The 14,022-nt window shown below is 38.8% G+C and overlaps 1 protein-coding gene across 1 annotated transcript in view; it reads right to left on the bottom strand.

The window, feature by feature from the left end:
• Positions 1 to 14,022, bottom strand: part of LOC309570829 (uncharacterized protein) — a 49,592-nt gene that overhangs the window by 22,817 nt on the left and 12,753 nt on the right. Inside the window, exons 9-13 of the mRNA XM_082277841.1 lie at positions 12,440 to 12,560; positions 10,989 to 11,134; positions 10,060 to 10,203; positions 8,833 to 8,997; positions 6,956 to 7,325 (exon numbers count right to left, since the gene is read on the bottom strand). Of these exons, the coding sequence (XP_082133967.1) occupies positions 6,956 to 7,325; positions 8,833 to 8,997; positions 10,060 to 10,203; positions 10,989 to 11,134; positions 12,440 to 12,560 (946 nt within the window). The remainder of the gene's footprint in view (positions 1 to 6,955; positions 7,326 to 8,832; positions 8,998 to 10,059; positions 10,204 to 10,988; positions 11,135 to 12,439; positions 12,561 to 14,022) is intronic.

Below are 14,022 nucleotides of genomic sequence, written 5' to 3'. Positions count from 1 at the left end.
ATTCTGCAGTCAATGCATTTATCACTGGCAATCCAAAAGAACCATAGATGTTGCAGTCAATAAATTGTGTTATTGATGAATCCAGCTGTCTCTTCTGAACGCGACTGGACCGACAGTTCATAGACTATTTGTGAACTCGGGATAGGGCCCATAGTTACATGTTTGCAACAAGCATCAGCTAAAGAGCAGCTGGGTAATATCTGGATTCCTGGGCTCTGAATTTGAAAGTGAATGTGCTTCTAAACACACAAAACTATTAACGAAGTGTTAGTAATTCTATTAAAACTTGGTATTTTAGAAAGGATTGCTATAATTGAAGAAAACCATTTTCTTGGGTGTTTCAATTCATCTCCTCATGAATACAGAGAATCATCACATCAAACATTTGGATTTAGATAAAGAAATTATAGAAAATCCATGGAATTGTATCACTTTTTTACACAAAGACTGAAGACTGACTAATAACTTTTATGTAATGTTATATCGTTTTCCCAAGCAACTATATGTGATTTTCATTAAGCAATTCCCTCCACTCCATTTTCAGTCATATCAGTGTCAGAAACTGAAAACCTGAAAAAGTTAATGTTTCAAACATTTGGCAGAAGAGAAAAGGAATGTTTCCATGCCAACTAGATTAGGTGCAGTTAAAAAAAGAGGGTCTTGTGGCAGCAGGATAGTGCTTTTCTGGGATCAACTTGCTTATCTTGGGTAACTATTTCTAAAAACAAGTTTGAGACAGCAGTGCACTTGCATCTGTCAGGGGAGGGGATTTGAAACCATGAGACTCCCCCCAACCTCCTTCTGAAAAGTTCAAAAATAATAAAATGCACATGGGCAAGGACTGGTTTATAAACAGCAAAACAGAGAGGGGCAGGGTGTACACCCATCATCCCTGCACCCACCACCTGCAGGAACCAGACCAGAGACAGCACTGGAACTCTGGGTGGTGACCCAGATCTTTTTTCTCTATTTCACTATCTTTCCTTCTTCCTTTCTTCCTCTTCTTAAAAGTTTAATTCTTTGTTGCCACATGTTGTCCAGAAAAGCTTAATCCACAGGCTGTTCAAAAATTGCTGTTGCCACATGTTGTTCAGAAATGTTGAAGTTGCTGCTACAGACCATCCAGTCTATCATAAAGTTTAAATTGTTGCTGCCTGTACAAAGAAGGCTAACTGATTGCCTTTCTTTCACCATAATTTAGCCCAAGGGTATCCCAGGCATCAGCTACCTCAGAGTAGATGGCCCAGGACTGCCCTCTAGGGACCCACAATCAGTCAGAACAAGATCCTCTCTCAATCTAAGAAACCCTTTGTCTTTAGGCAGATTAAATTTCTAAATACAATAACAATTAATTATTAAAACATAGACAATACAAATAACTTAATTCAAAATCTGTAATATTCCTTCAGGAATACAGAAAATAATTTTGCTGGTAACAATAGCAATCCTTTCCCCATTAAAACATGTCTAAAAACCTTTTTTTTTCCTACTTTGCATATCGTAGCTAACTGCTGGTTTTGCCTACAATGTGCTGAGAAGCCTGCTACAAACCCTGCAGAGCTGAGGCAGTCCATCAAGACAAGGTGTATGGGAAACTTCCTGGGGCTCAGTGATGCTCTTCAGATACACTGAGCTACTTTCCTTCTAGAGCCATTCTAGCCAAGGGAATGATCACTTTATCACCTATATTTGTGTGTTTATATGGCAAAAAAAATAAGATGTCCTTTTTAAATGTAATTCAGAAAGTGAAGAAGGGCAAAGAAGATAACCGAGCATGTGTAAACCACCATGAAGTGCAAAAGCTTGATATAAGAAGTCACTCTTACTTAAGTAAGACCTTTGCTTTTTTTACAGTAGGATGCATTTACAATTTAAGAAGAAGCTGAAAATAAAATGGATATAGTTTCAATTTAATCACAATGCATTTAAATGATTAAAAATATTTTAGTTACACTACTGTTCATAAAAAAATCATATTACTATTCATTTCTCCTTCTGTCTAAACATTATAAAATAAATCCCATAATTAAAAATTAGGTAGAGGCAGTCAGATTACTGTGTCACACCCTGTATCAGTGAACGGGAAATGCATTCTTTTTCATCTCTGAAACACTACTGGTAAGGACACACAATATTCAGGCTTGTCAGTATTGGTATCACTTGATCATAATAAAAAATATTATGATGACAAAAGCCAGCAGTATTTCTAAGACATTTAAATATATTTTGTTACAGCTTGTCACATAATGAAAACAAAACCATCAAGTAAGCATTTTGGTGTGTCACATTTTTATTATTTCATCTTTATTTCCTAAATACTGTTTCACCATTAACTTTTAGTGAAATCAGTGCACAAGGTTAGGGAAGTAGAATTGCATTTAAAATCAAATTCCCTGCTGTCTGTTGTACTAACACAAAACAAGGAATCTTATAAAAAAGAATAATTACCATTGCCTCCATCCTCCCCTCGCTCTCACATTTTCATTTTTCTGGTTTCACTACATTTTTTTTCTATCATGTAAGAAACTTCAGACAAAAGGGAAAAAAAATCAGGTATAACTTGGGACAAACCACTCTTACCCTCTGAAAACCTGAATCCTGCAGTGAAACCACTCTGCATAAGAGGCAGGTGCAGACAGAGCACAGCACTCCCCTTTGCACTGCTCCATACCTAGGCACCGGAGCCACCGTGCAATCAGCACGAGCCTGTCCAAGACTCGAGCTGGTGGGAGGCAAGGACAAGTCAGCCAGGTTACTTAGACTCACAGAATCATAGAAATGGTTTGGGTTGGAAGGGGATCTTGAAGATCACCTAGTTCCAAACCCTGTGCCACAGGCACGGATACCTTCAACTACACCAGGTTGCTCAAAGCTCCATCTAATCTGGCCTTGAACAACTCCAGGGATGGAGCACTCACAACTTCGCTGGGAAATCTATTCCAGTGGCTCACTATGGCATTTAAGTAAAACCTTATAAAATGAAGGCCTCGTTGCCTTTGTAAAATTATGGTTCAGGCCTGGTACTTTGGCTAGAGAAGGACTGTGAGAAAAGTCTGTGAGAAGAAAAACAGTTTTTACCCATGAGAATGTAGTATCAACAGAAGCAAGAAAGTTAAACAGCAGAAGGAGAAAACAGCAACATATCTGCACCTGTTATTTTTCTGAATGCTTGAATGCTTAGGCTATAGGTAGCCAATGGTAGTATGTTGTAGTTAGTAATAGCCAATGAGTCTATTGTAGTAGTTTAGCAGCCAATGATTCTGTAGCACGAATGATAACATACAAAAGGTGTATGAAAGAGGCTGCTTTGTTCAATAAACAATAAACGGCTTTTTGGCCCTTGAAAGAGGCACTGTACAGACAGTCATGACCCCCCCAACAGCGACAGCTCACCACCCTCACAGTAAAGAATTTTTTCTAATATCTGATCTAAACCTACACTCTTTCAATTTGAAGCCATTGCCCCTTGTCCTGTCACTACATGCTCTTCTAAAGTCTTGCACCATCTTTTGTGTAAGTTCTCTTTCAGGCCCTGGAAGGCCACAATTAGGTCATGCCAAAGCTTTCTCTTTTCCAGGCTGAACAATCCCAACTCTCTCAACCTTTCCTTATAGAAGTGCTCCACCTCTGACCAACTTGGTGGCCCCCTCTGGACTCGCTTCAGGTCAGTGTTGGAGACCCCAGAGCTGGATGCAGCACTCCAGGTCAGGTCTCACCAGAGGAGAGGGACAGAATCACCTCTCTCACCCTGCTGGCCACGTTGCTTTTGATGCAGCCCAGGATACAATTGGTTTCTGGGCTACACAACCCCTACAGCACCACTGCCAAGGCTCTGGCTTTCCCTGAGCAGATGAGAGAGCAAGCACTTGCCCCAGGGGCTGGGCAGAGAAGGCTGCCTCTCCACTACTGCTGAGAAGCAATTGACATTTCCCACATTTGCGGTCTCCTGCATTTCCCCAGCTCCTCAGCAGCTGCAGCAGAAGGCTGCTCATTATGGCACTGCTCAGGACCATGCTGGTCCCAGAGAGCAATGCAGCAGCCTTGGGGCTGCTCTAGCTTCACCTTGCTGCAAGGAGAGTACCAGAGAGAGCAGAGCCAAGCTCAGAGCCTCTGTTTGCCCAGGCAGGGTGAGGTGGTTTGTGCTAACGTTGTACCATAGCCAGATTGACAATGGTTCAGCAACCTGAATGAAGATCTATTATAGCAGTCTTGTTAAGACTCTGAGTCACAACTGCTGCTTGCCATTGTCCATTCTCAGCATGCTTTAGTGGAGAAATGAAGGCAAAAGAAAGAGCAGTACCATATGAAAAAAAAAAATGTAGTGCCTTTATTAAATTTAAAAATGGACTCTTCCTCAAAGTGCCTTTACAAAACACACATGAAAACTTTAGCATCGTTTGTATAAATATACCAAAAGGAACAAATATTTTTTTAAAGAACACTATTTTGGCTCAGAAAATAACTTTCCATTCCTAAAGGTAAGGATAACAAGTAACAGTTTTCCTTTCAATCTATTCCAGTCAGCAGAAGTAATTAGGAGGATTGAGGTCACTGGAACTCTGTTGGCTGGCCTGCATACTGTGAGCTGTCAAGGTGAAAGCACAAAGTCAGTGTTACACCCTAGTTCTCAGAGTACAGATAACATAATGCCAGTGTCTGGGCTTTACATTTGATACAGGGATCTTCTTGCAGAAGAGTTTTGTGACCAAACCATACAGCTTCTGTCCTATTTAAATCTTCAGTCAATGGGAACCATAACAATTAGACTCGTTCAGATGGTGTTCAGTAACTTCAGATGGATCTCAAGGCTGTTTTACCCTACAATAGGCTGCCATTGAACACATGCCATATTTAAAGGCAGACTGTGTGCAACAGCTAAATAAATGTGGCACTTCATGACTAGGACTGATCCTCCCTTGACACTTCTCTTGTGACTAAAACACAGAATGAGAACAGACTATGAGCATCTGCATAAGTACATACATAAATGACATTCATCAATAAAACACTTCAGTACCATGAGGGTTTGAATTAGACTGACATTTCAAATGCACTTCTACCCCTTCCTCTCTTGAAATGAAGAGATTCTTATTCCATTCTGGCCAAACATACACACAACTCACAAAGCTCAGAAGGCACTGTCTCTCAAAAGCACCATTTCAAGTTTCCAGCACACACTGAGGAAACCAAAGCAATTTAGGTGGGAGAAGAACCTATTTCCACTGGTTTTGTCGCTTATCAGCCAGAACACTTTTTTTTAGCTGAGGATGGAGGCATAAGAAAATTGCTTGAGCCATGAAAGAAGCCAACACTGTAGTGTGTAAATGAATAGATGAATTCCGAAGGTTGCAGAACATTATTTTTTTCAGACAAACAAGTGGAGATACCAGAGGGAAAATTTCTGCCTAATACTGTATCAGCAACATCCTTCAAGCAGAGCTTGGAAATTGATGGAGTTTGACACAAAAGCAAGTTGCTTGTTTCAAAGGAGCTGCAAGAGAAAACATAGATTGGAGTTTGAATGTGGGGAGAGAAAAAGGTGCTGCAAGAAAGAAGCTGATAGACACACAGAAATTCAGAGTTGCAAGCAGCAGCTAAAGGCAGTAACAGTCAATTCCTGAGGCTTTCCTATCCAACAAGATCTCACAATCTAAAAGCATAACTTTCAAGTACAGACTGAAATTACATGGGCAATTTGGCTCTCATCTCCTGTTTCTCTAAAATTAATAGCTATAAATATAGCATTAAAGAGGCCTGATTAATTTTTTTAAATAAATCAAATCAATTCCCTGCCCCAAAATAGAATTGATCATGGCAAACTACTTCACTGCCTACACACAAGTCAAACGTAACTCTAGAGTTAACAGTTGGGGCATACATACTATTAAAAATATTTCAAAATGAGAGAGAAAGGGTTCAACATACACACTAAGTTTTAACAACTTAGTTTTACACAACTTCCTTTCCCTTTTGTTTGGAAAGCCTTGACTGCAGCCTCCAGCACACAGTCATCTCAGATTCCTTACATATCAGAGCAGAGGGAAAGGAGAAAAGCAAGCAGCTGCAGGGGGTAACACAGGGCATCTCTCTCTCTCTCTCTCTCTGCCCCTTGACATGGTCCTTAAGGTAAGGTAGATGAAGTCAATCATCCTGTACCCCCCATGACAAACTCTGTGTCACTAGCCAATTGTTCCACTTGGGTAAATAAATATATTAAGCCATTTAACTGGAAAGAAAAAGTTCTCTGGAGATTAATTTTTTGACTCCATACAGATTACAAAGGTATTTTTACAATGTCTGCATGTGACAAGTGACTAAAAATGGCATTGTTCTTTCAAATGTAAAAAAGATCAGGGAAGAGTATTTAAGCTTTGTCAACAGCAGGTGGACAGCACTTCAGGAGGGCTGAGATTGTCTCTTACCTTTTCTCCTGGACAATAACACACTGATGCAGTAACACGGGGATTTATCTTTCCACAAACTGAACAAGGCAAATAAAACTTGTAACAAAGAAAAGGGTTGTGTCATTTCATTAAAAAAAAAAAAAAAGAAACAACCATGTGCATCATGTAATATCACAATTATAATTAGTATAATTTCCTTCATATTAGAACTTTAATTGCAGGGGGAAAAAAATCAAATTTTCTTCATTGATTTGGATTTTTTGACAGTTTTTTGCTCTTCCATTTTTAATACAAGGGAATTTCACAGAATCATTCGTGGGAAAGTACTTGTGTACTTCCTACATGTGCTACTGATGGTATTTCAAGATGTTCTGTTGATCCAGCCAGAAGTAAAAAACATTCACATCTGTAGATGAAGCTGTAGTACCTTCACTCCAGTAAATTTGGATGAGATTGCACAAAACAGATACATGCGACCTTCAGTCAATCTATCACCAGCTGTGTGAACGGAATCAGTCATTAAGTGTCATTTCTCTTTTGTTATTTAAGGCAAATTCAAGTCTTTTGGTAACAAATGCAATCCTGATAAAGAGCCACTTTTTCTGGATGGCATCTGGTAACGCACTTTCTTCCAGAATCTGGTACCTGCTGAGTGGGACCTTTCTGAGAAGTCCCCTTTCCATCGGATAACCCCGTGCTTTTGCTTAATATATCTGATGGATTCTGGCATGGTTGCATAATCTTGTATTTTTTCAAGTTCAATGAGAATTACTTTAATGCCATCTTGGATAAGAGCACTATGCATGGCTAGCTGCTTTTCAGACACATCTTCCAGAATGCTGTAACAGGAGGACTCTGGTACTAAAACAATTATCACTCTCCTACTTTGACGGATTTTTTCATCAGCAATGCTGATCACAGCTGTAGAGAAAAAGGTTGTGCAAAATTAAGGTTATACATTTTTATTTTCTGTTACCAATATTCTGCAGCTGGTTCATTCACTGTTTGATATTTAAGCCAACACACTTTACATCAAAAATAGGGACGGGATATGAGCATGCAAGCAGTTACCTTGGGTTAGCCAACCACAGAGATCTGCCCAATGCACCACAATCTGACCCCATCAGGTTCTATGTCTATATCCTTGTTTTGCGGAAACAGAGAAGAGCTAACAACTTTCTACTACTTACCTTGCTAATGCTGTTTTATTACCATCATAGGTACAAATGCAAAAAACACAAGTTCCAGAACCACAGGACCTTTTAGCTTAAACAGTCTGTTCTGATATGCTCAACTGGTTTTGTTACATGTAAGTGGAAGAAATTATTCCCCCCAACAATGGCATTCCAGTCAATTACGTTTCAAACAGTGAAATATGGTAAATACAAAAAATGTATGGTAAATACACAAAAACCCTATGGCTAAACCCTGAGAACAGACTATTGCATTTTTTTCAAGCTGCAAGCAGCAGCTAAAGCACTTTAGATTCTACTTCCCGGGGAATCCTTCCTTCTCAAACCACTACCAAAATCCTTCAAATGTTAAAACAAAAAAAAAAAAAAGTGAGCCATGACTACCTCATGTAAGTTTATTTATTCATGAATTGTTTTTTAAATACAAAATTTTATTTCAGGCTAGTCTGAAAATTTATTCAGTCTCAGTATTATCTTTTTCAGGTCATAAGACCAGAAGAATTCAAAAGCCATTCACCATCATTTCACCTCACATAAGCAGCTGGTGGGATAGACTTTCCAATTTTCAGTGTCAGATACTACAATTTAAATTTGACGTACATATGTACACAGAGGAAACCTCCACAAGGACTTTACAGCCTTCCAAGAAAGGCAAGGCTTTCTAAGAATGTCTATTAGGGACAAGTAGCCTTTGATACAGCTGATCATTCCTGATAACTTGGTCTTACTTTGTATTTTTTTTTTTCCACTTGCACTATCTAAACATTCATTACACCCTGTATTGCATCCTGTCAGTTTTACAGAAATTCTCAGAGAAAATAAAAATGAATTAGTAGAGATGTCATCCTGTTGAATGGCCCCTTAAAGCAGCAGGCTTTTTTTATACCGCTCATGAGACCTAATTTTCTATATTTCCTGCCATTAGTCATCATTCACAACCACCATTTCGACTCCTCTTCCCCCCAGCATCGTTCCATGCCCAGATGTCTAGGCTAGCCAGACACTGAAAAAAACCTGGAAGTGCTAACTAATGACAAGGCAAAGGCTGAGATAAGCAGACTTCATGGGAACATCCAGTGCTTTATTTCTCATTCTTCAACAAAGGGATTAAGAGAATCACAGTTCATTTGACGGTGAGAGATATTTAGAATCCCATCTGACTGACTGCTTGTTTCTCAGTTGCATTTGCAGGTCAACAAGAAAACTCAAGTCAAATTTGTCTTCAGCTAACTTACCTTCTCCTGGTAAATCATCTCTCCCAAGTATGAAGAGGTTATATCCACACTGTCTTTCTAAGACCTCTGGCAGTATCTTCAGAGCAAAAATATCTGATGAATACAAGCAGCTTTCTCTGTTCTTTGGATACAGAACATAAGCATCATAGAGCTTCTCATCTGAAACTACAGAGTGAGCAATAGAACTTCCATAAAAATGAATTCCAAAGACACAAGAGCAAGAAAGCAAACAAACAAAATCTCTAAACTCTGGGGGGGTCTTCCCTTACCTGAGCCATTGTTTTAGGTCCTAATCCTGCTATATCAGCTAAGCATGTATAATTATACTAAGCCTGAAATACTTGTAGGACGAAGCCTTCTAGAATTCAGGATGCTGAATCCAAATAAGCAAAAGAGACCCGCAAAATTAAGTTGTAACATTCTTTTTTGAATGCTAAATAAAAAATGTTATTGCTGAATTATTTGCAAAACAGTGGACCCCGTGGTAGAACTGATACTTTAAATTCCAGCTGCCGTACAACTCATAGGTCGTGTTGCAACCTGGAGTTTCAAACCACAGCAACCACTTAGGACATGACAACAAAAACAAACGAAGTATTAAACTTCAAGGTCCAAATTGTATTAGATATTTTGGATCAAACTTTTCAGAAAGACCAAATTTAAAAGACTTCCAAGAAATCTAAGATAATTTCAATACCTCTAGAAGATACTTTCTGTTTCTTTCACCGTGTATCTCCTCTCAAATGTTTGGAAATTACTCACACTTCAGCATACTCTCATAGACAACACCCCATTTTTTTGAGTGCCAGGAAAGCAAAATTTCCAGAAAGTAAAATAATCAGAAGTGCTTTTAAATAGGAAACAAAATAAAGTTGTATTTTCCTGTTTCATCTATGGAAAATAAAAAAAACCTTAACAATTCTAATGTATTACTGCTTTCTGTAAGAATAGTAATGAAAAGTCACCTGAAAAACTGCTGTCAGAACAGTATTCAAACCACTGGGGTGGGTCTTAAGGAAAAGCTATTATAGTTCTGCGTTCCAGGAAAGTTGCTGATTTTTTCCCCTGTAGATTCTTTTGTCATCTGAACTAATTCTAAACATCCTAAAAACATTATCCTTCCAAAAATCCCAAGGAAGACCAATCATGCTCCATGAGAGTAACTCACTGTTTTGCAAGTGAAGGTGGAAGCTCAAAACAATGCTCAGCACTGTTACACAAGCATACCTTTTTTACCCAGGAAAGGATGGCAGGAGTCCCGATACCAAAGCACAATATCAATTTTGAAGATCTTGTAGATAAAGAGAGTAAAAAATACTAAAAATACCAAGGAAACTCCTCCTCCAATTAAGTATCCCTGAATGTTTCGAGCTGCAGCAGCATAGAGTAAGAAAGAAAACAAATAAACAAAGTATAATAAACTAGAACCAGGGAAAGACAAGAATTGTTCAAAATCATTTAATCATTAAAATATTTTTTTTTATAAAGGAGTAAAAGATCAGGACAAACTGTTTATTGTATGCTTTCTGCCATTACTGTTATCTGACAAGCCTACTTTTCTCTTTCAAAGAAAAAATACCTCAACAGTGTGATAAATGAGGCTACTCTTCAGCTGAAACACCAAAATAAAATATTGATATATAACCCAGCACAGCAGTAGAGTGAGAATTCTTGTACAAAATTCCATCAGTCAGAAAGAAAGGAAGCCAAAGGTGGGGAGGTGATCTCCTGACCTGCTGTTTTCCCCAGATAACTAACTTTCCACGGTCTCCACCCCTTCAATGACACTCATTTAGTGTCCTTAAAACAAACACCCTCCACAAACTGCATTTTTTAGTCAATGCATATTAAAGAATTTCTGAGGTTAAATCTGACCCTGATAATCTTTACAGAGAAATTATAGTCATGTAAGAAGTTAGAGCTCAGATCCACTTTCACTCCTAAAATACTGAATGAGAGAAGACAAAGCAAATCAAAAGCACTATTTTCTTTCATTTTGCTAAGAATGTGACAAAAAATTCTCGATAAAGGTACTGAGGTGCATTGCCTATTTTGCATAAAAGTACACCACCCAGCTTTAACTCTAAGTAAGGCATTGTCAAACTAACTGAGAGTTAAGTCAATGATCACCATTTTATCAAGAGGAGATCTCTTACCTGGGTATTCCAATTTGATGTAGGCTGTAAATTGTTGAGAACCATATATGAAGTGACAGAAAAATTTGTGAGCATAGTCCTTTACTTTCACTTTTGAAATGTTAAATTTTGTTCCAGATACAGCAAGTCCATGAGGCAACCCCTCTCTGTCATTAAAAAAAGGTAAAAGGGAAACATCTGTACGTATCTCAATATCTATGCTTAACATGAGACAGATTCATCTATCCACAAATACAGAAACATTTATTTTTTTACCTCTATAAACCAAGGAAGCTAGTGAAGCACAGTAAATATACCCCTGTAACTAATAATTTCATGAACTCAAAACATACTGGGCTTAGTTGTTTTAGGTTTTTCTAGGGTTGGGTTTGTTGGTTTTTTTCCCTGAGCTGGACAGAGGGCACCATTAGCAGTTTTGCAGGTGACTTAAAAAGGGATGTCTGATACAACAGCTACCATCCAGAGGAACCTTGATAGGATGGACAAATAAAAAAACACCTCAAGAAGTAGAAAGCAAAATGCAAATCCTGCATATGAGGAGGAATAACCAGATCCCAGGCACCCTGGACTGCATTAGGAAATACATTGCCAGCAGGTTAAGGGAAATGATCCTTCACATCTGTCCAGCACTGGTGAGGTCACACCTGGAGTAATGGGGCCAGTTTTGGGCTCCCTAGTACAAGAGATGGATTGTTTTGCTGGAGCAAGTCGTATAGAGTGGTGTGACAATGATAAGGAATTGAAGTATCTGTCATACAAGACAGAAGGAACTGCTCAGCCTGGAGGAGGCTCAGGGGCAGGGGATGGATCTCATCAATGTTTGTAAATACCTGATGGGAGGAAGGAGTGGAGAAGAGGGACCCAGGCTCCTTTCAGTAGTGCCCACTGACTGGACAAGAGGCTATGAGAACAAATTGAATGACTTTCCCATCAGAAATTCCACCTGAACACTTTTTTACTTCAGGGTCGTCAAACACTGGAACCTAAATGTCCTGCAACAAGAGCTTCTGCCTTGTGTTCTTGAGGACTAGCAGCTGTGTCTGTATTTAAAAAAGGACCACCATCACAAATAAAAAAAGTTGGGCGATTTTTTATTTTGGAACAATCTATCCTTCCCATATTAATGATAGAGGGCACGCCTTGATGTATTAGTAAAAAAAAAAAAAAAATCATACAAGAACAAATGCATAAGCAAGTATTACAACATTATATTTCACAACAGCATTATAAAAGTCTATATGACTGCTTCATTTCATTTGTATCAGACACATTATTTATAATAAAATGTTGCTCTTTTAAAACCAAGCAGTAAGAATACACTGTTTGATACAGATTTCTAATTAGCCTTTCAATGACTACTGGCATTTGACTAGTAGTCTACTTTATAAGGAATTCACTGTAAATTACTTCACCTACAAATGCACTACAAGTTCAGTGTAAAGGATACTTACTCATAAAACTGTTCCCTGTAGGTTTTATCAAAGATATCAACATCCTCATCATTAACTTGCCAGAATGGAATCAAGCCATTTATGCCACTTGATATGTTACATTCCATGACTACGTGAGAGCCTACAAAGAAACATGTAAACACAACAACTGAAGGTCTTGTAAGACAAGCAGAATCAAGTGATGAGGGAACAGCTAGGAAACAGAGGGATATAAAAGAAACCTACTTACCTTACAAAAAGCAAAGTCCTTAAAACTCATCCATTTGTAATCCAAATTTGGGTGTCTATGATCTGGATATAAACTCCACCCAAAATGTAGGTGTCTAAATGTTCACATCTATGTGTAAGCTACCTGTCTAAGACAGCAACAGAGTTCATCTCTGCTGAAGTCCACACACATTAAAGCAGATACCTTAACTGAATGGCTCTCCAGACTCCACTGAAAGATCTCCAGGGCTCAAATCAGTTGCATGTACACCTGTGGTGACATTAGAGATGCTCTCCAGCATCCAAGGTATCCATATGGAGTTGTCAGACAGTACTCCAGGTCTTCAAAAAATCTGCACTGCTAGAGTATCCAGACCACCCAAAACTGCACTCTATGTGTAGGCAGCTGAATTGAGCCCCTGTTGATCATGGCCTGAGTTAAGGACCCCAGATCATACGCACATTCCTGTGTGCAGATAACTACATCTGGGAGCTGAATCCCATTCTTAGTGACCACACATCTTTACTTCAAATCAGTCTTTTGGCCAACACCGTCCACTGGGATGGTTTTTGAATACTGTCACACTCTACTTCCCGAGCAAGCTCACCTGCCACTCAGCTCCTTTGCCACCAATAGTCCAGATCTTACAGAATACCTCAGTATTAAGCAAGCCAATTTGCAAAGTATATTGTGCCAATGTACCTCAGAGAGCTCCATGTACAGGAAGGTAAGCGGCTTTCTTGGATTCCTTTCCTTCTGTATTTTACCCATGGAAGTTACGATTTGATAGAAGGCGGGCTCTCTCAGCTGGCCTATGTAAAGATCTCAGTGTTTCATTTCCTAGAACCACATCACATCTAGATGCTTCCACCAAGAGATGGTCTCTAACAAAAGTATGGAATAAACTCTTAGCTCACATGCAAAGCAGTTACTTGAACAAGAGTTCACACAGAAATCAGAGATGCTTCCTGATCTCTTCCCTCACATCCTTCCACCACAACAATTAATTTTTTTAAAGATGTGGTTTAGTGCATTGCACAATTATTAAAAAAAAAAACCAACCCAAAACCCCTCAAGTGTTCCATGCTCTCCATGTTCACACATTCATGAATGTTAAGTTTCTACACCAACTTCTCCTGTCATTTCTCATTCAAAAATCGTACAGGTGTTTCCACACAAGCATTCATGCAGCTGCTTAGAGATTCTGCCCTACAGCCAGAGGGGGATTTTTTTTTTTTCACCCAGTACCCCAACGAAGGTACTGGACAGAGAATATTGAATGTTTGAATGGCAATGCCAATTTAAAAAGAAAAACAAATCTCACCAAATTCCTTTAAAAAGTGTCCCCCCACGTAATATGGAATAATTTGTAGAT

This window comes from Coloeus monedula (genome assembly GCF_965178545.1).
Source record: "Coloeus monedula genome assembly, chromosome: 3".
Classification (NCBI taxonomy): Eukaryota; Metazoa; Chordata; class Aves; order Passeriformes; family Corvidae; genus Coloeus; species Coloeus monedula.
Note: the sequence above shows the minus strand (reverse complement) of the source record. Positions and strands in the feature narration are given on the sequence as shown.